Raw genomic sequence first — 16,067 nt, 5'->3', positions numbered from 1 at the left:
AAAATAAAAAAAAATAACAAAAAGCACAAGTGAAAGGAAATTTTAAATAACAAATATCAATAAATAATAATAATAATAATAAAAAAAAAAAAAAAAAAAAAAAAAATGTGTGGCATTTTCGGTTATTGCAACTATATGGTTGAAAAATCAAGAGGTGAAGTTATTGATACCTTAGTAGAAGGACTACAAAGATTAGAATACAGAGGTTATGATTCTACGGGCATTGCCGTTGATGGTGATGAGCCAGGTAAAACTTTAATTATTAAACAGATTGGTAAAGTTGCTGCCTTGAAAAAGGAAATTGAAAGAGTTAACCCAGATAGAACCATTCCATTAGTTAACCATGTGGGTATTGCTCACACTAGATGGGCTACACATGGTGAGCCATCTAAAGTTAATTGCCATCCTCAAAGAAGTGATCCAGAAAATCATTTTGTTGTTGTTCACAATGGTATTATTACCAATTTCAGAGAATTGAAAACTTTATTGACACAAAAAGGTTACACTTTTGAAAGTGATACTGATACCGAATGTATTGCTAAGCTATTCAAGCATTTGTACGATTCCAATTTAAAGGATGGTTATGAGTTAGACTTTAACGAATTAACTAAACAGGTTTTAATGGAACTAGAAGGTTCTTATGGGTTATTATGTAGATCTTCAAACTATCCTGGCGAGGTGATTGCCACCAGAAAGGGCTCCCCATTATTGATTGGTGTCAAATCAGACAGAAAATTAAAAGTCGATTTTGTGGATGTCGAGTTTCCCGACAATGATGGTAAAGTTCCCGAAGAACCAATTCCTTCCAAAACCATCGGAACTTCTTCTCTGGCCTCCAATCATGTTAACGACACCGAAAGAAATTTATTCACTCCATTAGCCGTTAACGAAACCGCTTTAAGATATTCCCAGTCAAGAGCTTTCTTGTCCGAGGACGATATTCCAATTCCTATTGAATTTTTTATTTCATCAGATGCTGCTTCTGTAATCAAGCATACAAAGAAAGTTTTATTTTTAGAGGACGACGATATCGCTCATATTTACGATGGGGAACTACATATTCATAGATCAAGAAGAGAAATTGGAGAAAACGCAACAAGACCAATCCAAACACTAGAAATGGAATTAGCCCAAATTATGAAGGGTCCATATAAACATTTCATGCAAAAGGAAATTTTTGAACAACCTGAAAGTACCTTCAATACAATGAGAGGTAGAATAGATTTTGTCAACAACACAGTTAAATTAGGCGGACTCCATTCATGGATTCCAACGATTAGGAGAGCCAGAAGATTAATAATGATAGCCTGTGGTACTTCTTATCATTCATGTCTCGCAACTAGAGCCATGTTTGAAGAGTTGTCTGAACTACCAGTTAGTGTAGAATTGGCCAGTGACTTCTTGGATAGAAAGACGCCCGTTTTTAGAGATGATGTCTGTGTGTTTGTTTCCCAATCAGGTGAAACAGCTGATACCATGTTGGCACTAAACTATTGTTTAGAAAGAGGGGCTTTGTCTGTTGGTATTGTAAACACTGTTGGTTCCTCGATCTCTCGTGTCACCCACTGCGGTGTTCACATTAATGCGGGACCAGAAATTGGTGTTGCTTCTACAAAGGCTTACACTTCACAATATATTGCGCTAGTTATGTTTGCTTTATCTTTAAGCGATGATAGAATATCTGTTATTGATAGAAGGACCGAGATCATCCAAGGGTTGAAAAAAATTCCAGAACAGATTAGAGAAGTTTTAAAGCTAGAAGAAACAATTAAACGCCTAAGTAGCGATGAGTTGGCTGATCAAAAATCTTTATTGATTTTGGGTAGAGGGTATCAATTTGCTAGTGCTTTAGAAGGTGCCTTGAAAATCAAGGAAATCTCGTATATGCATAGCGAGGGGGTTTTAGCTGGTGAATTGAAGCATGGTGTTTTGGCTTTGGTAGATGAAAATTTACCAATTATAGCATTTGGCACAAGAGATTCTTTATTTCCCAAAGTTGTATCATCGATTGAACAAGTTACAGCCAGAAAGGGGAAACCAATTATTATATGTAATAAGAACGACGATGTTTGGAATAAAAAAAAACAAAGTATAAAAGGATTGGTTACGTTGGAAGTTCCGCAGACTGTTGATTGTTTGCAAGGATTAATAAATATCATTCCCTTACAATTGATGTCGTATTGGTTGGCAGTTAATAAAGGTTACGATGTTGATTTCCCAAGAAACTTGGCTAAATCTGTGACGGTTGAATGATGATTTGGGATTAGCTTTTAAAAAAAAGGCTTTTTATATTATATTGATCATAAAGTGATTTTTTTTTTTTTTTTTTTTATAATTGGATATATAGCGAGAATATAGCTTATTGTTGTTTTGTATGTTTGAATGGGAACGGAACCCGGGTAAAATATGCATTATAAGCCATTTGTTTAAAAAATTGAGTGTGATAACGGTGATAAACATTTTTATGACTTAAAAAGACAGCAGCCTTTTCCCCCCTCATCGCCCTTGAGAAACCGGTGCAGAAAATATCAAAAAAAAACAATGCAAATATAAAAAAAAAAAGGGCTATAAAAACCTTTACCCCGCGCACCGCGCCTCTTCCCTTCCATAAACAACAACAGCAATATTGTTATTATTATTTATAGCATGTTACCAAAATAAAAAAAAGAAAGAAAGAAAGAAAGAAAAAGAAAAAATAAAAATAAAAATAAAAAAAAATTCCAGTGTGTTCAATATAAAAGGAAATAAAACAAAATTGTTGTTGTTGTTGTTGTTGTTGTTGTTGCTGTTTTGGAATTTTATTTTATTCTATACTTTACCACACTGTATTTGTATTTAATAAGCAAAAAAAAGAAAAAAAAAGAAAAGAAAAAAAAAAAAAAGTTAACATAAAACAAAAACGAAAATAGCTCAATATGCTACATCAGAGAAAATCTAGGGAACCTGTTTATTTGAGCAATTCATCAAACTCAGCTGCTGTTGCAGCTGCTTCGATATTGGGTAAAAGTTTGACAACAAACACTAATACTAGTGGCCTAAACAGAAGATATTCAACAGCTTTTACACCACCTTCATCAAGAAATAATTCACTTCAATACTCAGCGGCTCTACTCAATAATAATAATAACGGAAAGAAATTAAATTCATTAAGTTCGTCTCATTCCAATTTTAAAAGAAAAACTTCTGTTCGTATGAATAGTATTAGTACCGTTGCATCATCTCCTGCTAATTATCCAGATAACAAATTAAAGAGGAGCAACAGTATTTACTATGACGCGCAAGACGCTTTTGATAGTTTTGGAGGTCCTCAAGCGAAAGGTGTTCTATTAAAAAACAATGTCAATACTTCTTCCAATTCTAATAAATCAAAGACAATAAAGAAATATGTTCCTAGTGGTCATGGTTTGGTTTTAGTCGAAGTTAATGTCGAGGAGGCTAAAAAACAATATCACAGAAATTCAACCATTGCCTCTGCCATGCGAAAAACCTCCTCCTCAATAAACTTGCGTTCCACTTTTAATAAAAGCAACTGTCCTACCACCCGATCAGGCAGCTTAACTAGCAATAACACATGTAAAAGGAAAAATAGTGTTTTAAGAAGTTCCTCTTTGATTGTATCCAAAAATAACGCACTGAATGGTGGTAAGAAGGCTCCAATATTTACCGACCAAAATCAGAGTTCTCAAGATAATAATCTTAAACCCAAGGGTCTTGAAATCCCAACTTTAAATCAGTCTACAACTAAAGACCCTAGCGATTTTTCTTCAAGTCTCGAGGAAACCGAATCTACATCTGCGGCTAATTACACTGGATATGATGTACTAGGTATCAATTTGGCAAGTAGTATTGAAGAAGATGTGATATTAGAAGAGCAAGAATCACAAGATGAAGAGCAACAACAGTTAACAAAAGATAACAACTCATTAGAAGGTCCGGCAGAAGAAGAGATGGACAAAAAGAGTACTCCACAAGACGTAAAATCAACAACTTTTAAAATCAACCCAATTATCGTAGAGCATCCTGATCTTTCTCAACAAGAAACCACTGAAGAAAATCCCATAATAAACGAAGAGCATATTAAGCCTATAGGTGTTGCCTTGTCAACGGATTCAGAAGTTGCTACAGAAATGAAGACAGCCACCGGCGAAAATATAGGAGATATTAAACAGTACCATATTAAAGATACGGATGAAGAAACTGACTTAACTTTTGATAAAGAACTGATAGAATATAGACAAACTTTAAGTGACACTGCTGATATGCTTTTAAACGATAATTTTATAGGGGATAATGGTATCAGTACCAACACTTCCGACGACTCAAAAGAAGGTGGAATTGCAAAGAAAGTTTCTTCTGGCAGTTTGAAGGAACCACTCATTAGTGATTTCCCTTTATTTACCGCTAAAGACACTTTTACTAATGAAGACCTATCACCTAAAAAGAACTCTGCCACTATGGCACAATTGCTGCGTTCCAACAATCCATATTTAACTAAGGAACATTCCAATACAAGCAGTACTAGTTCCAAACTAAAAAAATCCAATACATTGTCATCAAATACATCTTCCACAGAAACTTCAACTGCAACTACCCTAACTGATGATAGTTTGGGAGCTGTCCTATTGTCTTCGCCCATTTCCTCTTCTCGTTTAAAACTCGATAATAATAAAGCCAAGAATAACGTTCAACCTAGCATGGATAATATGAAAAAGCCTATCAAATCAGCTTTAAAAAATTCCAGCTCGTTAAATGCTAGGAATAATAAATCTGTTACCAACGAGAGTGGGGTCTCTGCTGCAGATGATATTTACCTAAGATTGGCAACTGCCGAAAACACAAGGCTGAATGCTCAAATTACCGGTGGTAGCTGTGGTGAACTATCAGAAAGTGGTTCACCCATTAAAAAACGTGGATCTGTCATTGTACGGAATAGTATAAAAAGAAACCCATCTTCTTTGAAAAAACCTGTTGAAGGTACTAGTGGTAGAAGTAATAATATTATTGATAAAAAAAACCTTAAAGTTACGCCTACACAAAAATCTAAACTATCTTATAAAACGCCACTAACTCAAGAAGATACCATAAAGTGGTTGGGTTCGGAAAAGAGATCTAGTTTCGAAAGGGAACGTCCAGGGAGCAATGGATTTGGTTTCAAAAAAATGTCTTTACGTAATGAGGCAGATTATGAAATTGCTAACCAAGAACTTATGGGGGCTTCTGAAGGTGTTACTGGCGCCAATAATCCCGTCAGTACGAATGGTCAACTTCAGCATTTGGCAAACACTGCTGCAATTAGTGGCACCTTTAAGAGCAGATTTGATTCTGATTCTGATTCCGAATATGATAAAGCTTTTGGAAATGCCACGGGTGGAGAAACTGTTTCCACAACGCCAAAGAAGAAAATTAAGCAAGTATTTGACTCAGAATCACCCAACCCAAAAATGACTGGATTCAGTGGACTATTTAAACGAGGTGGTAGCACTAATGGCAAAATAACTTCTCCAAATAAGAACCATAATGGGGATGGGTTTTTCACGCCGCCAAAGTTATCCAGTTTGATGAAAATCTCTAGTCTTTCCTCTACTGGTCCATCATCTCAAGTTGTTGCCCCTGATACTGTCCCTGCCAATAATATACAGAGTGGTTCTCCTATGAACACCACAGGTACTTTGAGAAACACTAAGGATAGAAAGTCTGCAGTTACTAATAATGCAAAAGGTATTGATAACATTATTTCAAATAACAATAATTTTGAGGATAGTAAAAGTGTGAAACGTCAAAACAGACTTTTTAATCATCAAGATGAAATACGTGGTGATAAAAAAAAAAAGAAAAACAAGTTTAGTGGGAAATTAAAGAGTTTTTTTTCTAAACATTCAGAGCAGTTGTAAATTGCTGGTTCGTTAATTAATAATATTTTTTCTTGCTTTTCTGTATTTAAATTTGGTATTATATATATTTAATTATTTTAAAAGTATTCCTTTTGATATATATATATATTTTTTTTTTTATTGTTGGAAATTACAAACAGACTTCTTTCTTAATTTATTTCGCTTTTCTTTTAAAAAAAAAAAAAATAATAAATAAAATCAGAAATTAAAAATTACTCGAAGCATATATAAATTGTAAGCCCTGAATTCCATGTATTTTTTTTCTTCTTTTCAGAAATGCATGTTTTAAGTAAAAATTAATGTTAAGTTTTGTAAAATAATAAAAAAAAAAAAAAAAAATAAAAACAGCTAACAAACAGAAAATACCATCTTTGATATATAAATATGCTTAAAATATTATTAAACAGTTCTAACGGCGAACTAACCACTATATGGAAGGAGCTGGTAAAGATAACGAAATTTAATTCGTTCACAGTTGATGTATTACACAATTATTTTACCAAAGAAAACATTATTGGATATGTTAATCCAACTATACCCACTTCTTCTTTGACAGATGTCTGTATAATGGCACCTGGTAATTCATTCGGGTTTTTAGGTGGGGGGTTTGACAAAGGTATCAAAGATTTATTTGACGATAATTTTTCTCCAAAGATAAATTTTGAAAAACTGTTTCGACAAGAAATATTATCTCAAACAAATAGATCATTTTCACCCCCATTGAATACTATTTTAATAGATTTAAGAAAATACAAATTTATGTTAGATCATACACATTGGTATAAATATATAATCCATGTTCCAACAATGATCTCACCGGAAAAACCAGTTTTCCATGAAGATGCAATTCTAGATTCTGGATATAGAATGGTTTTCAATTGTTGCTGGGCTGGATTAAACCATATACCAAAAGATATTGATTTATTGATTATGCCTGGATTTGCATCTGGATATTTTGGGGTACCACCTTTAGTATGTGGTGTTAGTATGATTTTAGCCTTGAAAATATATGATCTAATGATGTCTTCGTTATCTTCAAGCGAAAACAATGAGTCTCTTGATACCAATATTGGGAACTTAACAATTGATCAAATTAACGTTTTAATTTTAAAAATATTAAATTATGACCCTCTAACATTTTATGATGAGGAAATATTACGAGCGGACTTAAAATTGGCACCTATGGAAAATTTCGATATCACAAATATGGAACATGTATGCGATTTCCTATCGGCAATTTAAAAAAAACCTATGATAATAGTTATAGCAAGTATAATTATATATATATATATATATATATATATACTAAAAAACGAAAAAAAACAAAAAAGAAGATGGAAATAGTTAACCAAAAAACCATAAAATCAATACCCTAGTATCCATTTCTCTTTTTTAACATGAATCGTGTTTAACCAAAAGCCTTGTAAAATATCTAATAAATATAAAAGAAATGACAAAAGAAAATAAACATAATGAATAAGCTGGAATATATGAAATAATAATAGAATTGTTATAAATATTTAAAATATCCAACAATTTTTGGCCGCTGAATAATTTTCTTATATTAGATGAATCATGTATCAAACTGTCAAATAATTCTGGTTGATCTTTCAAATATCTCCACAAACCAACTAATAATGATCGATCAAAAACAGTTAAAGTTAAAGAAGCACCTAAAACATTCCCGATAGATCTCCATAAATAAAATAAACCGGTAAAGGTACCCTGTTGAGACTTTTCTACGGTGAATACGATACTTACTAATGTAGAAACCAATAACATAGAATATCCACCCATTATCAACATGTTAGAAATACACAACAAAACCTTCCATAAAAATGAGCCGGAAGGGAAAAGATAATTTTGACCTAATATAGAGATACCACTGCCAGTAGCCGCGTCACTGACAAAATGAGATGGTTCCAAATATTTTACAACAAACAGTTCCAGGGATAACCCCAATATCTGGATAATAAATGAAAAAAACAATAGCAAATACGAGCAATATTCCAAATTGAGCCTTGTTCTTCTTAATACCCAGCCGGTAAACAAAGAAGCTACTGGTGAGGAAATTGAAGTGAAAATCAAAAAAATACCGGTTTTAGAAGTTGAAAAGTTTTGAACAGTCTGCAAGAAAATCGGAGTTCTAAAAATTTCACCAAATGCAATAAATGAACTAAATAGGGTTAAAATAGATGTAACGCCAAACTTGCTCCAAACTTTTTTAAAGGGTAAAATCTGTTCTTTGCACAAATATAATTCATTAATAATGAAAAGTGAAAGACTAAACAAAGTGGAAATAGCCAAAAATAGTTTATTCCAATTGGTGGAGCACATAAATAAAATACCACCAATAGTGCAAACTAGTGTTAAGGAACCACCAAAATCAATCCTACTCATATTATCCCAAGTAAACCTATGTTTAGGAACATGTGCTAGCTTTATGTTAATATTTTTCACTGCTAAAAGTAAACATAACAAGATTGCAGGAACTTGGGCAGCAAAAATAATTCTCCATCCAATACTATCTATTAAAAAGCCACCTAGAGGAGCACCTAAAAATTGACCCAAAGCAAAAACTAGATTAGCATATCCCTGATAAACACCTCGTTCTTTTGCAGTGCAAATATCACTAACAATAATGCTACTCATTGCACTGATGCCGCCAGCACCGAATCCACAAACGGCCCTAAACAAAGAAAATTGGAAAACATCATTAGAAAATGTGGTTAAAAAACAACCTAGCAAAAAAAAAATGTGGGCAGTGACCAAGGCAAATTTCCGACCAGTGACATCAGACAGTTTACCGTATAGAGGCTGAAACGCAGTGTTGGTTAATAAAAAACTTGTTGCAATCCATTGTTTTTTTTCCGATTCATGAAATTCCTCAGCGACTTTGTTCATAATATTAGCCACAATTGTGTTGTCTAATGAAGCTAGAAAACTGCCTAACCATAACGAAATTAAAATTGGATATTTAGTTAAATTTAAATTTTCTCGATGATAAATCTGTTCTAACTCTTCCAAAGACCTGGGCTCATCTTCTGAATCATTAGGAGTTGATCGTATTAATATTGGCGTTTGTTCATCAATTTTCCGGCTCATTTTTTAATTTTTTTTCTTTTGAAAATAAAACAGTTTTTCAACCTTTTGTAGTCCTTTTTTGTTTTTACTTTTCGATGAAAGTGAAGAGGTTCCTTTTTTTTTTATAATAATACAAAGAGAAAGGAAAATAATGGTGTAATAAATATAAATGTTGTGAAATCTATAATAAGTTATATCGATAATAAATCCACATGCATATATTTATATATTCATGTAAAGGTGTTTCAAAACTCTTAAAACCTTAAAAAATGATTATTATTAACTTTAGAGAAGTGATGAACCATATCCATTATCCTTTTACAAAAAAAAAAAAAAAAAAAAAAAAAAAAGAAAAAACAAAAAACAAAAGACAAAAAAAAAAAAAAAAAAAAAAACAAAAAAAACTCGGTTTACTTTAACCTTTTTCAACTTGAAACTGCGAGGAATTAAAGAGGTGATATTTCCATCTTTTCTGGAAATTAGCTAATGTTGGTGAGTCTTCATGGTCATATTTTTGCGTAAATAGAAGGCAGTAATCAGATAGAGCAGCTTAGTCTTCGTCAAGATATGTCTAACATTACAATGCAGTCTACGCTGATAAAATGATGTTTAGTGGTCATAATTTAGCCCTTTGGAATATTATGATACAAACACTTAAAAAAAAAAAAAAAAAAAAATAGCAAAAAGTAAAGGCAGTATAATTTTTCTTATCATTGTGATTTAAGATTTCTTATTTCTTAAAGAGCAAGCGACTAACAGAAGGAAAACTGTCCAATTTTTTTTTTTTTTGCTTTATTTTACTGCCTAATTCAGAAATGCCGGTTCGCTTTTTTAAATACCGAGATTTGCAATAATAAAGCAAGCATGATACGCGCACATGGCAAAAAAAAAAAAAAAAATAATTGTTTAATTTTACATATTGTATATTACAACGCCAAACTAACCTAATCTTTCTCGGTAATACTTCCGAAGTATCAAGTATTTCCCTTGTTCGGTATTAAATAGCTAAACAGCTTTTAAGAGGAACTTACAGAGAGCATCACATGAACTATATTACAACTAGATAGATAAGTATCCCTTACCTTCTAATATAGTGCAAACATATAAAAAATAAAATAAAATAAAATAAAATGAATTGAAAAATTGAAAATAGAAGTAAAATAAAAATTGGAGTCCAGTCTCTCTTTAATTGGTAATATATATATATATATATATGTATATATGTACAAGTATGGTTTTGAAAAAAAAAAAAAAAAAAAAATACACATTAAGTCAAGCGATAACAAAAAAAATAAAAACATCATGATAAATTTATTTATTTATTCGTTCCTCGTAATACTCTTTATCCACTTTCCCATTTAAAGTAAAATGTGTCATGTACAGAGTCCATTTCAATCTTCCTTGTGTGTTTCAGTATCACTGTCAGCATTCTTCTTTTTTTCATTTCCCCTTTTTTCATGGTCTTTTTCTATTGTTTCATCTTCTTCCTTTTTCAACTTTTCGGTTTCCTTACTATTCAAATATTTATCAAACGCATCATTACGTTCAGGGAATGGTCTTTTACCCAATAAATGAATCATATCTTCTCTAGTCAATACTTCCTTCTTAAGCAACAATTGTGCGATTTTCTCTACATCATTCTCCTTTTCTTTCAATAGAGATTCACATCTATCGTGACATTCTTGAACAATTCTGTACACTTCATCATCAACAATAGCAGCGGTTTCTTCAGAAAAGGGCTTACTATAATCGTAGTCATTTTTTCGTTGATAATTGACCCAACCCAATTTAGGGCTCATACCTAATTCAGTGACCATGGCAGATGCCATGCGTGTAACTTTTTGAAAGTCGTCGGAAGCACCACTAGTTACAGATGGAAAATGCAATTCTTCAGAAACTCTACCACCTAAAGCCATAGTCATTCTATCTTTTAATTGTTGTTCGGTTAATAGATAGATATCACCGGGCAAATATTGAGCATAACCCAAGGCACCTTGGCCTCTTGGGATAATGCTAACTTTTAATAACGGGTCTGCAAATTCTAAGTACCAACCACAAACGGCGTGGCCCGCTTCATGGTAGGCAACAACTTTTTTTTCTTCAGGAGATAGTACCCTACTCTTTCTTTCAACACCACCAATAACACGTTCAACAGCTTGTTCAAAGTGTTCCAGTCTAACATAATCGGCATTGTCTCTGGCAGCAATTAACGCAGCTTCATTGCAAACATTAGCAATATCGGCACCAGAAAAACCAGGCGTTAAAACGGCCAATCTGTTTTGCAAATCAGTCATACCGCCAGCAATTTTAATTTTTGATAAATGAACTTTGAATATTTGTTTACGACCTTCTAATTCTGGTTTATCGATATTAATATGTCTATCAAATCTACCAGGTCTCATTAGTGCGCTGTCCAAGACATCTGGTCTATTTGTACCAGCTAAAACAACAACATGATCAGAACTAGTAAACCCGTCCATTTCAACCAATAATTGATTTAAGGTGTTTTCTCTCTCATCATTAGCACCGCTAAAATTCCCCTTCTGTCTAGCTTTCCCAATCGCATCAATTTCATCAATAAAAATGATACAAGGTGCATTTTCTCTAGCAGTTTTAAATAAATCACGAACTCTTGAGGCACCAACACCAACAAACATTTCCACGAATTCCGAACCAGATACGGAATAAAATGGAACACCAGCTTCACCCGCAGTAGCCTTAGCCAACAAAGTTTTACCAGTACCTGGTGGTCCAGATAAAATAGCACCTCTTGGGATCTTGGCACCCAATCTTTCATATCGTTTGGGGTCTTTTAAAAAGTTAACAAATTCCATGATTTCTTCCTTAGCCTCGTCACACCCTGCCACATCCTTGAATTTAATTTTAACATCTGTGTCCTGGTTAAATCTTTTGGCCTTGGATTTTCCAACACTAAAAATACCACCAGGGCCGCCCGGTCCACCCATGGAGGAAACAGATCTTCTCATTAACCAAAATAACCCACCAAGCATCAATAGAGTGGGTAATAGTTGAAAAAAAGCCCTACCAAAACTACTTTCTTGCGTGTAAATCACCGGAACTTTTTGATCATCAGGAATATGTAAATCGTCTTGAGCTTTGGCTAAACGTTCTTCAAATTTCTCCAACGAACCAATAGTGAAAAAATAGTAATCTTCTGATAGAGAGCCATCGCCATTGCTGTTTGCTGGTTGATTTTTACCATTTGTATTTATTTCTACTTTAACAAATTGTTTGTTGACTACAACCAACCTTTTTACATAGCCCTTGGCTAAAAAATTGGATCTAAACTGCTGCCACGAAATCTCTCTTTTTTCTTCCTGTAAGGCAAAGTGGTAAAATAAATAAGCACCTAACAAAAATATTAAGGATAACTCAAAAAATCCCAAACTCAAAATAAAAGCACGATTCTTTGGATCATTTAATACTTTTTTCAAATCTTCTTCCTTTTTCTTGGTTTCTTCTTGTTTTCTTTTAAATGATTCCTCAGCTTCTTTTAAGTTATCTTTGTCATCCTTGCCGTTGTTTTTTTGGGAAGATTCAGTGCTAGTCTCATCTTTCATAGATTGTTGAAAGATATGTTCGTGTTGCTGTCTATTCATGGCTTCTTCTAATTTCTTCATACGGTCATCGATTTCCCTTTTCCTTTTCAACCATTCTTCTGAATCTTGGGTAGGAATGCCCTTCATTTCATTCAAGAAAAACTGGATTTCTCTTTTTAATCTTTCCACCTCTATATCAGCATTATCATACCCCTTCCTCCTTAAAGCTTCTTCTTCATCCCCATCCAAATCACCTTTTTTGTTGTTAGTATTGTTTTTCCTTAATAGGTTTACACTTGACGTGTGTAGTTTACAATGAAACAACGGAATATTATTGTTTTTTTTTGTCTTTATGGGTCTGTTCAGGTTTGATATAATACGTAATGAATTATTTGCAGGCGTTATAATGGAAAGTGCTCTAGCTATGTTTGCGAATCTGTTAGCTTTCAGAACATTGCTATGCAAGAGGTGGACTGACCTCCCCAATATCATTGTTTATTATTTTTTTTTAGGTTGTAGTTAGAGATAGTGTTGAATTGAGTTACTTATTTTTATACAACGGTGTTTATTATTATTACTTTAATTTTATTGGACGGGAACTAATTATTGTGTTGGGCTTTATTGAAAAAAAATGTGACCTTCAATTAAAAAAAATAAAAAAAAAAAAAAATTAAAAAGATTGCCACCATCAAATGATTTAATAGCATTTTTTATTTTATTTTGATTTTATTTTAATTTTTTTTTTTTTTTCAAGCGAAAAATGGAATTTCTTTATTTATTATTATCATGCCCCAGACAAAGATAGCATTTAGAAAATACAGTATAAAGTTTAAAATATCTGTTACAAAAAAAAAAAAAAAAAAAAAAAAAAAAAAAAAATAAAAATTATATCTTTTAACCTAACTGCTATTAAACAAACTGAACTTCATTTTTGCAAAGATATAAACGTTTTCATTAGCTTGTAGACACAAGTCTTCAAAATAAGCTTCTTTTGTCATTAATTTTATAGATATACAAATTCTTCGCCATTATTACATCGTAAAACAAATATATATATATATATATATATATTACCAAATGCAGAAAATAAAATTTAACAAACTAATCTTCTCCCTTCGGGAAAAGTCATTCTCTTCTTAATTTTCAAGTTCATATTGTCTTTGTTTCAGTATCTGTCTCTTAATCTCATCACTAACACAATTTTCAAATAAACTTAATGGAAAATCTTTTAGTCCAATCTTCCTCCTATTGATGTCAGAATCAGTTAGCTTGGTTTCAATCACAATCCCTTTTTCATTCCTGTACGTTCTTTTTATAACTTTGCAAGATTGGGTTGCTGCCGGAATGTGTAAAGTGTTGGTATAAACATCTCTTAAACCCTTTTGTTCCGTAAGTAAAACTCTTTGCCTGTCATATAACAATGTTGAATTAAATCTAGAACAAGCAACCGCGTGTTGATACATCCAATTTTCTTGATCCATTTTACCTAAAGCTGCAGTACCTTCCAAATCAGAACTATGGTGATGTGTATTGTCATTAAAAAAATTCTGTCTATTATCGAAAAATTCAAAAGTTTTTCTTGCTCGTTCAAATTCATTAGTTACACCTGAGTAGCTGTGCATTTTCATATTTTGATGTAATTTAAAATTCAAATTATTAACGGCCAAACTACTTAAAAAGTTGGAACCATTGCTCGAAGCTGCATTAGGCGTGTTTATGTTGGTAAGCGTACCACTTGAGGAAATGTTAATGGCACCATGTACGTTCTTATTTGAATTGTGTCGCCCATCATTACCAGCAGAGCCACTAGAAGCACCTCTGCCTTTACTATTGGCATGTATTTTCTTACCAACAGTGTTATATTGGCCTGACTTGGCATTGACATAAGCACCTTCCACAACCTCCCCACTCTCACGTAATTTTTTAGCGTAATAATCATCAGTAACAAACCTTCCATTTTTAATAATTCTAGACCCAAATGCCCTAAAACAACTCCTAGCAGTGACCACAGAAATAACTCTACTCTTATAAGAATAAGGCATCATCCCTCTACTAATTAAATCGTTCTTTTGTTCCTGCGTTAAAACAACCTTGTGTAATGTGGGATTATACTGGAAAAATAAATAAGAGTCTCTAAAACCAATGGTACGAGCAATTTCCGTAGAAATCATATATTTTCGTTCGGTCATGGTATTGGCAGGTGTATCCTTATCAGCCTCATTCTTAATGGCATTAGTATCAGTGTTTGATTGTAAAATTTGGAATGTTTTGATGATAAACTCTCTTCCGTCTAATAAATTGCCATTAGAATCAATTTTAGTTTCACCTTCTTCATCTATAGGTAAAACATATTCATCGTTTTTCACCGGTATTGGCTTACCATTTTCATCTAATGGTGGCAATCCTAACCTTGCTCTTTTAGCATCTGATCTATACGTATTTGATGATGCACTAGCGGTTGTGCTATTTAGTTTCTTATTATTCTGAATGAATTTTTTATTTGATGATAGGCCTATGCCGGCATATTTTCTTTTAGGCGGTCTTCCACGTGGTTTAGGATGCATTTCAGTGTATAAGTTTTATTTTTTTTTCCTTTTTCCTTTTTTCTTTTTTTCTTTTTTTTTTTTTTGGCCTATGATTTATTAAATATCTGGTAGACTAGCAGCGGTAAACAGGGTATTTCAGACGTATTATGAGTTGATAGAAATGGTAGTGCTAATAGCAATAACAAAGACAAAAACAAAAACAAAACCAAGATAAAGAAAAATAATAAGTTGAATGGGGAATATTTTATTATTTTAATATTTAAGTTTTTCGTATCCAATGATAATATAATTGTATCCGAACCCGAGAAATCAAAGTGTTCGGATTAGCAGGAAGAAAGGGGTTTTCTTTTCTTTTCTTTTCTTTTCTTTTCTTTTTTCTGCTTCACGCATTCTTTACAATTCTCTTTGATTTTATCGAGATTAAAAAAATAAAAGAAATGCACTGCGTAGAAACATTGTATTTATATAAACGGTTGCTTAAAAAAATAAAGGAAAGAATGTGATTAATTGCATAGAAACTTACACAAGAAAATTAGTGTTTCTTTTCTTGTTTATCGATCTTATTGCATATTATATTATTAAAAATTGGTGTTCCGTTTTGTAAAATACGCTAGAAAAAAAAAATAAAAAAAAATAAAAAAAAAAAAAATAAAAAAAAAAGAACTCGGAAGGAACAAAATAGAACATCAAAAGTTAAAACTAAACTAAATTTATTTCATTACAATTAATAAATATATTATCTTTTTTCCGTTAAAGAATCTATTATCTTCAATAATTTTAGCCTCTTTTGACAAAGGCTGCTTTAAATAGTACACACTTACAGGGACCCTATAATATTAAGCAAAATCATCTGATAACAAAAAAATATAATAGATTAACTTTCAAATAACGTTGGAATAACTAAGAAAAAAAATTTTTTTTTCTTTTTTTTTTTTCTTTTTTTTTTATTTTATTTTTCTTTTGCTATATAAATAATATATTAGCAT

At 32.2% G+C, this 16,067-nt stretch overlaps 6 protein-coding genes across 6 annotated transcripts; 3 read left to right on the top strand and 3 right to left on the bottom strand.

Moving 5' to 3' along the window:
* Positions 1-135: 135 nt before the first annotated feature.
* On the top strand, positions 136-2,253 carry SCDLUD_004027 (uncharacterized protein; the record flags this gene model as incomplete). The annotated part of the gene is made up of 1 exon (XM_046079165.1): positions 136-2,253. One exon carries the CDS (start codon positions 136-138, stop codon positions 2,251-2,253), a length of 2,118 nt encoding a protein of 705 aa, XP_045933674.1.
* Positions 2,254-2,915: 662 nt separating this feature from the next.
* On the top strand, positions 2,916-5,891 carry SEG1 (Seg1p; the record flags this gene model as incomplete). Its single annotated transcript, XM_046079166.1, has 1 exon — positions 2,916-5,891. The coding sequence occupies one exon, from the start codon at positions 2,916-2,918 to the stop codon at positions 5,889-5,891; it is 2,976 nt and encodes a 991-aa protein (XP_045933673.1).
* Positions 5,892-6,275: 384 nt separating this feature from the next.
* Positions 6,276-7,133, top strand: PDL32 (putative ADP-ribose 1''-phosphate phosphatase; the record flags this gene model as incomplete). Its single annotated transcript, XM_046079167.1, has 1 exon — positions 6,276-7,133. The coding sequence occupies one exon, from the start codon at positions 6,276-6,278 to the stop codon at positions 7,131-7,133; it is 858 nt and encodes a 285-aa protein (XP_045933672.1).
* A 150-nt stretch (positions 7,134-7,283) lies between these two features.
* Positions 7,284-8,996, bottom strand: VBA1 (Vba1p; the record flags this gene model as incomplete). Its single annotated transcript, XM_046079168.1, has 1 exon — positions 7,284-8,996. The coding sequence occupies one exon, from the start codon at positions 8,994-8,996 to the stop codon at positions 7,284-7,286; it is 1,713 nt and encodes a 570-aa protein (XP_045933671.1).
* Positions 8,997-10,366: 1,370 nt separating this feature from the next.
* Positions 10,367-13,027, bottom strand: YTA12 (m-AAA protease subunit YTA12; the record flags this gene model as incomplete). Its single annotated transcript, XM_046079169.1, has 1 exon — positions 10,367-13,027. One exon carries the CDS (start codon positions 13,025-13,027, stop codon positions 10,367-10,369), a length of 2,661 nt encoding a protein of 886 aa, XP_045933670.1.
* Positions 13,028-13,671: 644 nt separating this feature from the next.
* On the bottom strand, positions 13,672-15,099 carry NPL6 (Npl6p; the record flags this gene model as incomplete). The annotated part of the gene is made up of 1 exon (XM_046079170.1): positions 13,672-15,099. One exon carries the CDS (start codon positions 15,097-15,099, stop codon positions 13,672-13,674), a length of 1,428 nt encoding a protein of 475 aa, XP_045933669.1.
* Between the last annotated feature and the right edge of the window lie 968 nt (positions 15,100-16,067).

The sequence above is a fragment of the Saccharomycodes ludwigii genome, chromosome V (assembly GCF_020623625.1).
Source record: "Saccharomycodes ludwigii strain NBRC 1722 chromosome V, whole genome shotgun sequence".
Classification (NCBI taxonomy): Eukaryota; Fungi; Ascomycota; class Saccharomycetes; order Saccharomycodales; family Saccharomycodaceae; genus Saccharomycodes; species Saccharomycodes ludwigii.
This window is presented reverse-complemented; position numbering and strand designations above follow the sequence as displayed.